The sequence below is a fragment of the Chanodichthys erythropterus genome, chromosome 22 (genome assembly GCF_024489055.1).
Source record: "Chanodichthys erythropterus isolate Z2021 chromosome 22, ASM2448905v1, whole genome shotgun sequence".
NCBI classification, from domain to species: domain Eukaryota; kingdom Metazoa; phylum Chordata; class Actinopteri; order Cypriniformes; family Xenocyprididae; genus Chanodichthys; species Chanodichthys erythropterus.
The window spans coordinates 27,059,652-27,076,355 of record NC_090242.1 but is presented as its reverse complement, the minus strand read 5'-3'; the positions used below and the strand labels follow the sequence as shown (position 1 = coordinate 27,076,355).

Genomic DNA, 16,704 nt, shown 5'->3' with positions numbered 1-16,704 from the left:
AAACACATGAACGCACATAGCAGAGTCTGCAAAGCATCACGAGAGACTGCAATAAATTACCTCATGTCTCAAAGCACATAACATTACAATAATTATGAACGTAAACAACTTACAGAGCTCTTACTTGTACCACCTGACAGCTGAGAAATCATTTTGACATTGATAATGTTGACATAGAAACGCATAAATCTGAGTCCGTGGATGTGACAGCTCTGGGCAGAACATCACGGGTTGCTATCTTGTAATTATGGTTACAACATAAGATCATTGTTTTGGTTCAGAAAGAACTACATATCATGATCATTATTGGACAAACATTTTTTTGTGGTCCTGGGGCTTCCACAGAAGATATTTTTACAAATTTTAATATGTAGACCACTTTTATTATTGATTGCTATCAGGATGTGAAGAGAGTTTCAACCAGTATAACAAAAAGTATTTATAAAAAAATGACCTACCCTACCTTCAATCTGGCTAATGATTTAATACACTGTACATTGCTGTAGTTCATATCACAACACTTTCTCTCTATTGCATTTTCTAAAGATATGGCCAGACGTGCTGTCTAGCAATAACATTAAAGAGCAACAGCACTGGTAACACCCATAAGCGTCTTCACAGTACAGAGACTAGTGACATACAGCGATAAAGTCACTGGTGGTGTGAACAGGGCTTAACTGGCCAGACCACATTGTACAGCGGCCCACTGGGAAATCTCCCGGTGCTCCAGATGGCCAGTCTGCCCCTGAACTGCACAATGGTATCATGGCAGAAATGTGGAATATTCATATCAAATTTCATTATATTATTAATGTAGGCATGTATTAAAGGAGTAATGGAATATAATTGTTAAGCTGTAGCATTTGGGCATGTGTATTTATACTAAAACGTATTGTTTTTTGTAACAAATACCATAAAAACCACATAGTCATATTTTACCATGTTGTTTATCATGATCTAAATGTATGATGCAACTATGAATAATCAATGGTTAATTTTAATAAAAGTAAAGTCCTAACTCAAACAGTCTGTAAATTTTACCCGTTGAGGATGTTTCAATTCTTACTGTTATTGTTAATTGGCCAAAGCATCACACTGCCTCCGCCGGCTTGCCTTCTTCCCACAGTGCATCCTGCTGCCATGTGTTCCCCAGGTAAGCGACGCACACGCACCCGGCCATCCACATGATGTAAAAGAAACGTGATTCATCAGACCAGACCTTCTTCCATTTCTCTGTGTTCCAGTTCTGATGCTCTTGTGCCCACTGTTGGTGCTTTCAGAGCTGGACAGGGGTCAGCATGGGCACCCTGACTGGTCTGCAGCTATGAAGCCCCATACGCATCAAACTGCGATTCACTGTGTATTCTGACACCTTTCTATCAGAACCAGCATTAACTTCTTGAGCAATTTGAGCTACAGTAGCTCATCTATTGGATCGGACCACACAGGTCAGCCTTCGCTCCCCACATGCATCAGTGAGCCTTGGCCTCCCATGACCCTGTCGGCGGTTCACCACTGTTCCTTCCTTAGACAACTTTTAATAGATTCTGACCACTGCAGACCGGGAACACCCCACAAGAGCTGCAGTTTTGGAGATGCTCTGACCCAGTCGTCTAGCCATCACAATTTGGCCCTTGTCAAACTCACTCAAATCCTTACGCTTGCCCTTTTTTCCTGCTTCTAACATCAACTTTGAGGACAAAATGTTCACTTGCTGCAATCCCAGAATGCATGGTGGGTGAAAAGATACTAAATACTGAAAACTATCAATAGAAATTTTTTTCCTTGAAATTAAATGCTTATTGAGTGTAACAGATTATCAAAAAAGAACAAAAACGTAGGGTGGGGAAGGTCAAAAAATGAAACATATACACAGGTGTTTATGTAATTTTCACAATAAGACCAATAACATGCATTTAAATAAAAAAATAGGGTTAATTTTCATGTCAACATGATGGCTTTAATGTCAGCATTCATCCTTTGTAATCTTGGCCAAAACATCCAAACCCACAATCACTGTTAGTGAACTGAAAGCTTTCATTACTCATTCTGACTCGGTTACAATAACTTATGACTCTATTCAGTGAAATTATTCACTTTTCACCATTACCCATTGTCACCGTTTTTGGCCTACTATACTGTGTACTGCAGACTAACAATGTATCTGTCATCGGCGCAATGTATCTGTATCTGTCATCGTTAACGTCGCACAGCGAATCTTTTATCAACCGATCATTTTAGGTATTTCAGAGGTGGCAGGGAGCTGTGGAGCCTGTTAAAAAGAACAGAGAGAAGTGGACATGTTGACAGGACATTATTAATAACTGAAGAAACTGGATTACATAACAGCCACCACAGTGTCTACCACATTAACTTTAGCGGGATGAATAGCGTGGCATGAAGCACAGCAGCTAGGAATCACTCTGGAATAGTGATACAGACTAATGTCCTCCAGTCCCAATGCTGTTGTGTCCGACTTCAGTTGTTGTTTGGATTACAAAAAATAATACTCATAACTAAAAAGATCTAGCAACCAGAATCAGGAGCACTTGCTTTATGAGACTCGACTCAAAACATGAGTGCCGCTTGTGTCGAAATGTGCCAGTGGTTCCCGCAAGATGCACAAACCTGAAGTGTGCCGAGCCCTTGCGTGTTTATGAGCTGTGGTAGTGTGGCAGCTTGCAGGCCTAAACACAACCCATGCATGAAAAGCCAATATGCTGGAGAAAGGAGAGATGAAAGAGATGGAGTTAGTGTGGCTGCCTGGCACTGCTGACTGACTGGTATGAGAATGGGAGGCAGGGGTTGGGCCAGAGCGGGGATGGCGGTGTGCTTTGGGACAGTGTGCAGAGAAATGATGGGGTGTTGATTCAGAGTCTGATGGAAGAACGTTATATATGCACAATATAGCGGAATAAAATGAAATGAACACAGTGCCACACTTCACTCTGAAACACATAGAGGTGCATATAATTATTTGCTGACAAACCGCCAAAATAACAGTTCTGCGGTGTGAAAATGAATTGTAATTTATTGTAATAGTATTGTAATTCTACAGTGTACTAAATTAAAATGTAAATTTTAGTATTGTAATTTTACAGTGTACTAAATTGAGATGTCAATTTTAATATTGTAATTTTACAGTGTACTATAAATTAAGATGTAAATATTAGTATTGTAATTTTACAGTGTACTATAAATTAAGATGTAAATATTAGTATTGTAATTTTACAGTGTACTAAATTGAGATGTAAATTTTAGCATTTTAATTTTACAGTCTACTATAAATTAAGATGTAAATATTAGTATTGTAATTTTAAAATGTACTATAAATTAAGATGTAAATTTTAGTATTGTAATTTTACAGTGTACTAAATTGAGATGTAAATTTTAGTATTGTAATTTTACAGTGTACTATAAATTAAGATGTAAATATTAGTATTGTAATTTTACAGTGTACTATAAATTAAGATGTAAATATTAGTATTGTAATTTTACAGTGTACTAAATTGAGATGTAAATTTTAGCATTTTAATTTTACAGTGTACTATAAATTAAGATGTAAATATTAGTATTGTAATTTTACAGTGTACTATAAATTAAGATGTAAATATTAGTATTGTAATTTTACAGTGTACTATAAATTAAGATGTAAATATTAGTATTGTAATTTTACAGTGTACTATAAATTAAGATGTAAATTTTAGAATTGTAATTTTACAGTGTACTATAAATTAAGATGTAAATATTAGTATTGTAATTTTACAGTGTACTAAATTGAGATGTAAATTTTAGCATTTTAATTTTACAGTGTACTATAAATTAAGATGTAAATATTAGTATTGTAATTTTACAGTGTACTATAAATTAAGATGTAAATATTAGTATTGTAATTTTACAGTGTACTATAAATTAAGATGTAAATATTAGTATTGTAATTTTACAGTGTACTATAAATTAAGATGTAAATATTAGTATTGTAATTTTACAGTGTACTATAAATTAAGATGTAAATATTAGTATTGTAATTTTACAGTGTACTATAAATTAAGATGTAAATATTAGTATTGTAATTTTACAGTGTACTAAATTGAGATGTAAATTTTAGCATTTTAATTTTACAGTCTACTATAAATTAAGATGTAAATATTAGTATTGTAATTTTAAAATGTACTATAAATTAAGATGTAAATTTTAGTATTGTAATTTTACAGTGTACTAAATTGAGATGTAAATTTTAGTATTGTAATTTTACAGTGTACTATAAATTAAGATGTAAATATTAGTATTGTAATTTTACAGTGTACTATAAATTAAGATGTAAATATTAGTATTGTAATTTTACAGTGTACTAAATTGAGATGTAAATTTTAGCATTTTAATTTTACAGTGTACTATAAATTAAGATGTAAATATTAGTATTGTAATTTTACAGTGTACTATAAATTAAGATGTAAATATTAGTATTGTAATTTTACAGTGTACTATAAATTAAGATGTAAATATTAGTATTGTAATTTTACAGTGTACTATAAATTAAGATGTAAATTTTAGAATTGTAATTTTACAGTGTACTATAAATTAAGATGTAAATAGTAGTACTGTAATTTTACAGTGTACTAAATTGAGATGTAAATTTTAGCATTTTAATTTTACAGTGTACTATAAATTAAGATGTAAATATTAGTATTGTAATTTTACAGTGTACTATAAATTAAGATGTAAATATTAGTATTGTAATTTTACAGTGTACTATAAATTAAGATGTAAATATTAGTATTGTAATTTTACAGTGTACTATAAATTAAGATGTAAATATTAGTATTGTAATTTTACAGTGTACTATAAATTAAGATGTAAATATTAGTATTGTAATTTTACAGTGTACTATAAATTAAGATGTAAATATTAGTATTGTAATTTTACAGTGTACTATATTGAGATGTAAATTTTAGCATTTTAATTTTAAAGTGTAATATAAATTAAGATGTAAATATTATTATTTTAAATTTACAGTGTACTATAAATTAAGATGTAAATATTAGTATTGTAATTTTACAGTGTACTATAAATTAAGATGTAAATATTAGTATTGTAATTTTACAGTGTACTATAAATTAAGATGTAAATTTTAGAATTGTAATTTTACAGTGTACTATAAATTAAGATGTAAATATTAGTATTGTAATTTTACAGTGTACTAAATTGAGATGTAAATTTTAGCATTTTAATTTTACAGTGTACTATAAATTAAGATGTAAATATTAGTATTGTAATTTTACAGTGTACTATAAATTAAGATGTAAATATTAGTATTGTAATTTTACAGTGTACTATAAATTAAGATGTAAATATTAGTAATGTAATTTTACAGTGTACTATAAATTAAGATGTAAATATTAGTATTGTAATTTTACAGTGTACTAAATTGAGATGTAAATTTTAGCATTTTAATTTTACAGTGTACTATAAATTAAGATGTAAATATTAGTATTGTAATTTTACAGTGTACTATAAATTAAGATGTAAATATTAGTATTGTAATTTTACAGTGTACTATAAATTAAGATGTAAATATTAGTATTGTAATTTTACAGTGTACTATAAATTAAGATGTAAATATTAGTATTGTAATTTTACAGTGTACTAAATTGAGATGTAAATTTTAGAATTGTAATTTTACAGTGTACTATAAATTAAGATGTAAATATTAGTATTGTAATTTTACAGTGTACTATAAATTAAGATGTAAATATTAGTATTGTAATTTTACAGTGTACTATAAATTAACACGTAAATATAACTATTGTAATTTTACAGAGTACAATAAAAAAAATATACATATATATTTTTTTATTTTTTATTACTTTTCCTAGAATATAAGTCATGGTTTTTTTTATCATCTCATCTCATTTTTAGTTTTGCTTTAAATAAATTTGTTTAGTCTTGGCATTTATAATGAACGCTGTTATGTTTGTTTTATACTCATATTTTTCATTCCTGTTCTGTTCTGAATACCGTTAAATTGAAATTAATTGTTGTGGATTAAGGGGGAATAAAATACATGTTTATAGTGTTTATAATGTTTGCAAACATTTTGTTTTAACTTACTTGTATTTCACATTATTTTTGAATGTAATAAACTTATCTGTGTTTTTTTCTCTCAACAATTCTATTTTGACCTGGTGCGATTTTTTGTTGGGTTTTTTTTTTACAATGCAATAGTATTATTTCTTATATTGTTTAATAGTTTTAAAATAATACAAATAATATTTTATGGTCATATTGAATGGACCAAAAACAGGGAATGAGGCCTATGACATTTTTTTAACTACTGAAAGATTTTTGACCTGTGTCTTGTATACCCAACTGTGAACACTCAATGTTTAACTTAATTTAAATCATTCAGCCCTAAAAAAAAGTCTTCAAAGTTAAAAAAAGAAAAAAAAGAAGAAGAAGCTAAAATTAAGCTTTTTTAAAATTATCTTTATTTTCTATACAAATGTACAAAATCTCCTACAAAATCACCCCAATCATTCTAGAATAATTCCTTCCAAATATAGCTATTGAAGTCATCTGGTAAACATTTCTGTATTTTTTCGTATAGCAACATATTACAGAAAAACAAAATATCATCCACATTTTAGGGCTGCACAATGTCACTAAACTACAGCTCAGATCATTAGAGCTGTTTGCAGTTTTTATTGTTTTTTTTTAATGAAAGCTGAAAAATGACAAGAAATGAAAATGATAAGTAGAAGAGGGGGGAACATGATGTGAAGCAAGACAGATTTAAACAATATCGACATGATATGAGTGCCACAACTTAATAGAGCAGACCAGGGCTTTAAGTGAACCAATATACCCTGAGAAATATTCACTAGCCCCATGCCATGGCCCTGACTAGAACATAACTTAAAGGTACACAATAAAACCTTTTTGTTCAAAATCTACAAAATATATGTAATAAGTGAGTACATTATGAATCCATCTTCCAAAATGTGTTTTTGTCTTATCATGAATCACTACAGTACACCTATAATAAGTGTTTATATTCAGACTATTTTAGACCGGTACCTCCGACTACAACGTTCTTCCGCAAGACGCATCCAGTTTTGTTTATTAACCACTAGAGCGCCACAAATGACGTAGACAGCCTGTGTCCGAAATATGTTCTAGTATGAATGTGTGTAATATGATTGTAATCTGGACATATTACATTCACCATGTTGCCCTTATCGCATGACCTACCAGTGACAGTTACTCCACTGCCATTCAAAAATCGCCCAGTGGCCTCATGGGATAGTAAATTGTCTATTGTATGCATGCACACTTCAGAATCTCGCTGGGAGTACTAGGTCATCTGGGTACTTTCTTCCTACTCTTTTATGAGTACAGTGAATTCAGACATACTACTTTTTTGCCTACTATATAGTAGGGAAGTATGCGATTTCGGATACATCCATAGTTTAACTTTAATGAAAGATTGATAGCATTAGTGATGTTTGATGCGTGTGTGTGTGTTGAAGCAAGACTGCTATAACAAGCAGACGCTGAGACAGCTCCAGCCTTCATCCACAGGCCTGTCATGTATATGTGCAATTTACAAGTGTTCTCATGCGTGGCTCTCCTTCTGTCTCTACTTCTTTCCTATAGTCTTATTTTTCTCCCTATGCCCTGCATATCTACTTCAGCCTTCATTTGTCACTTTCTCTTCATGTTTTTCATATTCCCTTTTGTTGCCCTGCAGATCCTTTGTCCACCTTTCTCCAAGGAAACAATTTTGTCCTACACTCCAGTCCTCTGACGCACACATCCCCCATTCCCCTTTTTGTTTCCCCTCTCTAAATACCTATTCACATCCAACACAAAATAAAAATGCAAAACAATTTTGCATTTTCGAAAGCTATATTCACACCAAGACATAAACAAATATTTGATGGACTATATATATATGCACAACAAATATTTATTTTAGTGCTATCAAATCAATTAATTGCGATTAATCGCACCTAGCATACTTTTATATTACGATTAATCGATTTGACAGCACTAATTTATTTGTTTTGCTTTCCAATGTAGTGCTGTTGTTAACTAACATCTTATTGACCAGTTAAAGACATAAAATGTCTCTCTGCAAAACATATTGAATATTTGCACCCAGTGAGAACAAGCCTATAGGAACCTACTGGTTTTATTCAACATTGTCCTCCTACTGAATATTCACATTGGTGTGAATAGGCCTTAAGATTGTTCATCCTTTCTTTCATCTTTTCTTCTTCATTCCCTCTTCTCCCTCCTCTTCTCCATCTCATCAGTAGACCTCAGGGAAGTGTTGTTATGTAAGAGAGCCATGTGAACTGAAACAGTGCTGCAAACCAATGCTTAAATAATTCACCCACACTACTATATAAAGCCTGCATGTACATATCAGGCAAGCAGATCCCCATGCAGCATCCATCTCGCTCCCTCTTAATCCTGTCAGTAATTACTCCACCTTACCATCCACCCTTGTGCACCTGCCCCTTACCATTGCCTCTGAATGGACTCCTTCATCTAACAGATTATGCTCATATTTTGCTTTGAGCTTATTGCTTGAACAACAGTTCTGGATGATCACTCAATGAATAGCCCAAGGGATCACACTAATTCAAAGGGAAAACACAGGCTTATTAACTCATTAAAAATGTATATCATGATGAATATGGGAAACTGCAACATTGTGGCCAGAGAAGGCTCATGCTGAGCTATTTGAATCAACTGACAAAGAAAGCGAAGCTTAAATAACAGAGCATTTGTTTGTAACCATTTTTTTGGATGGTTATACTAAATACAACCAATTTTGGTTATATATAGTATATATATATATATATATATATATATATATATATATATATATATATATATATATATATATATATACACATACAGTATATGTATATATGTACTGACATTGTTTGTTCTACAGACATGCAATTATGTGGTTTATTGATAAGAGGAGTGATATAACTTTTCTAAGTAAGTAATAATATATTCAAATTTAGGCTTACAGAGGAGAGACACAAACCATATATCATAGAAAATTGGTGGTAAGTAACCACTTAAAAAACCAACCAGGGGCCAGTTGCATAAACATTGTCACTATGTTTAGATGGTGTCTTCAGAACGAGTCTGACCAACTAGCAGTTAGTCAAAGCAGTCTTACTTTTTTTTTTAAAAGCTATGCTTTTATGGGTCACTGTGATTTTGCAGAGTAAGACCAAAGTCCCTTTAAGGCAAATCATTTCACTCGGCGGCCATCTTTGAAACGCCTCTCGGGCATCCTGGGCATCATGCAGCTCCTATCTCTTTAATTGGGAAAGATCAGATTCTCCAAAACTGTTCGTCAACCTTACGATTAAATTTGGTATTTGAAATCACCAATGAAATCTAACAACACCCGACTCATAAATTTAGTTTCTAAACGCTCGAATCATGACAAAAAAATCAAGCATGTGCACACCTAAATGCGCGTCTCTTCGGAGGCGTGCGTCTGACTGTTTCTATAGAAACCAGTGATTCTAACGGCCGCTGAAGTGATGTGATGACTTTACCAGTCAGCGATTGGCTCTTGGCTTTAGAAGGCGGGACTTATTCCGCCATATTGCGCGTTACACTTTCTCCCATTCAAAATTATTCTATAGTCTTTAGTAATAAGACTTGTTCCTGGATCGACATTTTTGGTTGATTCTGAAACAACATTCCTTTCTGAAAATGTAGGCCTAACCAAGTTATCCCTAAAATCAGAGGGAAATAATAGATGAATAAAACTGATGTAGAAGCATCTAACCCTGGTTGTAAGCCTAAACTTGACATAAACTGTATGGCACTCAAATCTGATTGGTTAATTGTAATGTTGTTCCAAGATCAACAAAGATGTTGATCCAGGAACATGTTGTATTTGGTGAAATCACGTTCACTCTTTTTATGTAACGGACTTTAAAAAATGATGACCTTAAAATAATTAGATGACAAACTAGTCTAAGCAGTTTTTTGGCCACAAAAAACCATAGCAACCGTACAGCAAATACCCTAAAAATGAATCCTAGCAACTGCAATGCCCTGGGAAACACCCACAACACCCGAGCATTATAGTAAAGAATAGGGATGCATCAATATTAAAATTCTGGCCAATACCCATATGATAATTATTTTCGTGTTATGGCCGATAACCAACAAATGGCCGATATTAAATTATTTGTCCAAATGAATTAAAAACAAAACACTAAACACTAATAGTAATTATTTAAAGACATCCAAGATAATCTAAATGTAAAATAAGAGGAAATTATGCACAATTAAATATCCAATATCGGCTATACCGATCAATTAAAAATCTGTAGTATCAGCCGGTAACTGATATGTTGTGCATCTTTAATGAGTTTCTTTCAAACATAACTTTTTCAGAAAAAGGAATAATGTAATATTTTTTTAGCTAATATATATATATATATATATATATATATATATATATATACACACACACACACACTTTGCAACACAATTACTTTCAAAGCAGAGTTGGATGCCGCATACTGTAAGTAGAAACAACAGCACAGCTTACTTGGCAACATTTCTTACTTGACAATGTCAGGTCAACAGCATTGTAACAACACTAATTGTAGTAATCTTCATTTGTCCTAATCAGAACATGACCCAGAGAAACACCACCACTAGGTGACTCACCTTTCTGAGTGCCCCATTTATATCCTGACAATACCTCTTGAGCCCCATGTGGCTCGGCAAGCCCCATCAGAACTAACACAGTTAATGTCCTAGAATTGGACTCACCAAAGTAGGCCGTTCTAAGCCTGGCATGTAGGCAACCCAGAACCACGAGTGGGCAAGTGGGCAAGACTCCCACCAGCATTCAGAGGCTGAAGCAACATTTGACCTTCCTCCTCTGTGCTTTAAGACACTGACTGACATACTGTAGTTTTGAAGCACGATATCTTTCTTCGCTGTCTAATAACTACTAATAAAGGATCACTTTATCTATAACATCCTCCCCTGAAACACTATAATCATCTGTCAATTGTGTCCAATTGATTCCATAGAGTTTATATCTCTTAATTTGTTCAAAATGACATGTGCTCATTTGACTCACTCACTCTCAGTAATATTGTAACTACAGTTGTATGCACTTCTGACACATTGAAAAAAGTGCAGAAAAACATGTGTGATCAATGTACTTTCTAAGTTTGATCTGGTTTAAAGGAGTCTGGGTTTGTTTGGAGCATCCATAAATTCTTGTGTCCATTAAAATGAAACCAGTTTGAAACCCAAGTGGCCAATTGCTTGACACGTCACAGATTTAGTCCTAAAAACAAAATTCCATGGCTGATTCTTCATGCTGATTCGAATGCAAATTCATGAAAAATTTTCAGCCATTTTGAATTTTCCTAAAAGCTACTTTGTCAAACTCATATAGCGTTCTCGTATATAGCGCATCAACGAATTTGACGGCGAGTACGCAAAAATGGATTTGATGCTGTATCTTCGCAATGATTTGTGTATTGACACCAAATTTGGTATATGTCATTACAGGCCTGACTTGGGGTACATGCACAGTATCGTTACAGCGCCACCTACTGGTGCCGAGATGGGAAAAATGGCTATTTTTGCTTATAACTTGAATGCCTTTTCCTAAAATCATGAGGATTGAACGATATCCAGTTTTCTTTGGTCGGCCATTTTGCGCATAGGCCAATTTGAATTTTGTCATAAAATGCTGTGTTTTACAAACTCATGACCATATGATTCATCAAGGCCATGTTCTGAGAGGACCTGTAAAGTTTTAGGTAAGCGCACCCTAGTGGTCAAGAGATGAAATTTATGAAAATGCTTATAACATATGAAAAATTCAACATATTGTCATTTAACTTATGATTATCATTGGATTTGTTGGCTTATTAGTCGTATGATACCAAATTTGCCATATTGAATTTTATACAATAGCTACTTTTCGAACTCCTCATACAAAATTTGTCTGATTTGTACGAAATTATGTTGCATTTACAGACACCCATGACAAAAAGTTATTAAAAGATTTTTTATCTACCCAACTGTTGTTTTATACTGCAATCAACAAATTTGACCTCATGCAGTTTCGTCATAGCACCACCTACTGCTCAGAAGTTATAAACCATGTTATTATGTTACAAGTGCTTTAACTGATGCAATTTAAACAGATTTATCCTAATCTCATGATCACAGATGTCCACAAATATTTCCTTAGCCCTTATTCGGCTTGACCCCGTAATTGCTGCTTACAGCTATATTTATTAATTATATTCATTATAATATGTAAAAATATAAAAAAATTTATTAATTTATAAGAATACTAATAATGCAGACATAACTTGTGGACAATGTCTTGCTAAAATGGAAATGGAAGACTCAAGGATTGAAATGGATTGCATTGTAATTATAGAAGATAATATTAACAGAACTATTATTGTAAAGCAATTACTACATGTAAAAGATGCAGTCCTTATAATACAAAATATATTATAATATATAAATATATAAACATTCCACAAAAAATAAACTAAAATATATATTTAATTATACAATAACAATAATTGTGTAAATTGTAAATAATTAATACAACCACAGAACAGCCACAGTTCACCTTTGCAAATCTGTAAAGTTTTTTTTTTCAGAAAGTAAATTTACACCGGAGTTTGTATTTGCGAAATATCACAATGCCTTCATACCAGGAACATTAAGACAGATTCATTAGCAAGCTTGAAATGAGTTTGAGAATGTTAGCAGTGTGGGTACAAATGAATGATTTAGCATATAGAGAGTTATGTTCAGTACAGCTCCCATGAGACGAGAAGATAAACCAGCATATCAAAATGCTAAATGGAAAGCGCCATAAAATCCATTATGCCAGTGCAGAAATGAAAGGCCTAACTCTAGTTGCACTTAGTAAATGAGACTCTGCAAATGACACACCATGCACTGTTTTATGAAATCCTGCTTTGCTGCTCTGGGGATTCTATGCAGAGACAAATTCTTTGTTTGTCTCCTGTATTTGGAGCTGCACACTGCGAAACATGAATGCTTAGCTAACCTGGGATTTTAGATGTGGTTATTTATTGATGCATTTTGTTGATGATAAAAGCCCTCAATTATACATAAGGGGGAGAGGAGACAGGGGTAGTTCAGAGGGCGTTACGGTTAAAACAGCCAGACCTAAAGTACCTCTATGTGGTAGCCGGTGTGTGGGAGGGGGGTCACTACTATGACTCATTACGTGTGGCAATGACTAATTCAACCTTAACTTTTAGAGAGGTCAGATGACTTGTTTCAAAGCCTGAGTTTTAATGGCCCATGTCATAAGATCCTGCATTCAAAGGCAGATAAAAATCAAATGTTCTGCCAAAAATATTCTTGTCAACAAATCAGAACTGAACAACATGTGAAACGATCTTCAGGGTGATATGTGCGATTATGTGTAATATTCAGACACTAAATCAGCCTAACATCTCCTTTTATGCTCCACAGAAGTCATAGGAGTTTTGAATGGTAAATCAACACACAGAAGATGGTACAAACACAATTCCCCCCCATATCCCCCCCTTACATAACATTGCATTACAACAGAATATGTTATATTATATTATATTATATTATATGCATTCGCATCTCGCATACTCGATTTCTGGGATATTGCATATAATTATGGGGGCGTCAGGGAGCCGCCATTAATATGCGGGAGGCTCCCAGACCTTCCGGGAGAGGTGGGATGTCTATAAATGATGACAGAATTTTCATTTTTGAGTGTTTTAAGTGTTAATACTATTTATTGAAACAGAGTTAAAAAAAAAAAGACATTCAAATGTGGCCACATTAGCATGCAAATTGAATTGTTTCAAAAGTTCACAGACCCACAGATTTTTGCAATTCAAAACAGTCAGCTAGGCTGGAGTGTTAATTTGTGTAAAAAAACAACAAAAAAAATGAGAAAAAGACCAGCATTGGGGTTTGACTGTTTTGAGGAGGCTGAATACCTCCAGAGGCTGCAATTCTACACAAATCTACAAGAATATATCTATAAGTATCACAATATAGCTCAAGTAATGCAAAGTTTAAAAGAAACTACATGTCTAATTAAATACTGAAGCACTATTATGATTCTTAACTTAAAAGACAGAAATGGATTAAACCTAGTGCTGCCTTTACGCGCCATCGGAAATGTCACCCTTCCCGCTTCCGAAGTCGTGATTACGAGAACATCGCATTCAAATTTTGACTTGAGAAGGCGTTCATGTCCAATTTTTTAACTAGAAAACATGAAGGCAGCATAAAATTCCGTAAATTGTTGTTTACATTCATCTGCTTTTACTTATTCCAACACTAGTAGTGGTTTTAGACTGACACCTACTGGCCTGGATGCATTAAGTTTAACTGCTGCCACTGAATCTGTTTATGTAGCTTTTCCTTTTAATTTATATATACATATATATATATATTTTTTTTTTTTTCACGTTTCTCTATATTTCTCTGTCTGTTCAACTGTCTGATGGGTCACACTCAACACAACTATGTTGTTAGAAAATATGGTTACATTTATGCTTTTTAAAACATCCTGAGCACTGGTAAAATTTATGTTTTTTATTAGTTACACGGTCAGTGGAATCACACGGCTGGTCATGTGATCCCAACATGGTGAAGGGGGCAACCTTCTCCATGTAGAACAAAAAGGGCTTTTTGCTATTAGACTGATATAACTATTGACATTTATGTGTGTGTATGTATTATTTTAATACAATTTCTCAACCTTTCAAACCTTTTTAGTAAAAAAATGACTGCATGCACCTTCAATTAAACGGAAATGTAGTATCTATATAAGATTATATTGAGTCTCAATGATCTGCTTTTATGTTCCTCTGTGAATACTAATGTGCGCTACGACGTGACCGGTAAATGCAAGAAAATCAATCAGACGCAACGGGGGCGTGACAGTTTCCAGCTCGAATGATTTACCCCTTCAGACTGGAGGCTTCCCTCCAGAAAGCAAACACCTAAAAACGAACTGAAAACCTTATTGCTTCATTGTCTCTGAAGAATACAGGAAGGGCTGCGTGATGCCACCTAAATCCTGCTGCATCACCGCCTCCACTGGATCTGCCTTATTTAACACATCTCCCTCTGCCTGCCCGTGACTCAATTAACATCAATCCAGAGCTTAGAAAATCGTATCTCAAAACCATTCAGTCCTAAACACGAACCGAACATATGAATAAATGCGATCGAAATGTCTTAATTAGCTGTGAGAACATTTTAGTAGCTATTTATCACTGATAACATAAGAAAGATGCAGGTAGAAAAGAGGGACGAAACGTACACTTACATTTCACTACCCGATCGGTGGAGTTCAAGACCATGTCAGCGTTAGACATCTTCATGGGCAGTGGATGTCTCCAGGCGAATGAGTTTCTCCCTCCTCGCAGAAGAAGCGCTTTATTCTCGGCGTGTTTTCCCGATGGCGAGATGCGGTTGGTGCAGTGGCATCACTTGGATGCGTCTACTCCGTGTCTCACCGCCGGATAATGCTGCTGCTGCTGCTGCCTAGAGAGGGTGGAGGAGGACGATGCTGTTGCTGCTGCTGAGACTGAGACTGTCGTGAGGGGGAGGATGAAGCTGATGGGGTGGGGGCGGTTGAGAGAAAGGAGAGAGAGAGCGCGCGCGCTCGGGAGATCCTTTCAGCGCGTTGCACCACCCCGACATGGCGAAGCGGGGAACTCCCACGCACCCATGTGAAGGGGCTGCGTGATGCTGCCATCAGGTGGAGGTGAAGGGCTTTCCCGAGAAGGCGCCGCTCGCTCAACGCCGTGACTGGTAATCAAGTTGATATGCCACTCAGGTCTGTACGAATGTGTCCCGCATGTTGCATCGTCCCACACTACCATCATTGAAGAGGAGTGGTGAATTTATTTTTCTAAATACATAACGCGAATTTTCAGTGCTATTTTAAATGGGAGTTATGGATAATGATCACAATTATAGTGTCGGAGAGTTTGGCATGGTAATGAGTATGACAATGTTGATATGTTTGGACTTGGTGGAACAGATTTGATACGCTACTACTGCTGCTGCTACAGAGCAAGTATAGATCTTGCCACTGCCAATACTGAACAAGCATAAATGCAGGGTTGCCAGGTCTGTTTAACAAAAGTAACCTAATGGCTAGTCAAAAAAGTAGTCCAAAAATACCCCATTGCGATTTTCTCCATTGGATTCTCCACTGAATTTGTATGTCTGGGGGGTGTTTTTGGGGTGTTGGAGTGCCAAAATAGTACGTATGGGGCGGAAATCAACCTACGGAAAATTGTTTTACCCGCGACAACAACTTAAAAGTAGCCCACACTGTAGTAGCACTGCATAAATGAATCACCCCCATTGCAGATCTATACAGGTGGAGCTGGGAAAGGTGGCTATTACACCGGAATCAATTAACCCTTCGCCGGGAGTTTGGTTGGCAAGCGATCTAACCAATCAGAATGCAGAATCCGCCATTTGAATAACAAAGCAGTCAGGAGTTAGAAGATTAAAGGGTTAGTTCACCCAAAAATGAAAATAATGTAATTTATTACTGCTGTTCCACACCCGTAAGACCTTCGTTCATCTTCGGAACACAAATTAAAATATTTT

The 16,704-nt window shown here is 34.4% G+C and overlaps 1 protein-coding gene across 1 annotated transcript in view; it reads right to left on the bottom strand.

Moving 5' to 3' along the window:
• The window catches only part of ppp3ca (protein phosphatase 3, catalytic subunit, alpha isozyme), a 67,700-nt gene extending 52,190 nt beyond the window's left edge, over window positions 1-15,510 (bottom strand). The window contains exon 1 of the mRNA XM_067375686.1: window positions 15,398-15,510. Within this exon, the coding sequence (XP_067231787.1) occupies window positions 15,398-15,458 (61 nt within the window). The 5' untranslated portion in view covers window positions 15,459-15,510. The remainder of the gene's footprint in view (window positions 1-15,397) is intronic.
• Between the last annotated feature and the right edge of the window lie 1,194 nt (window positions 15,511-16,704).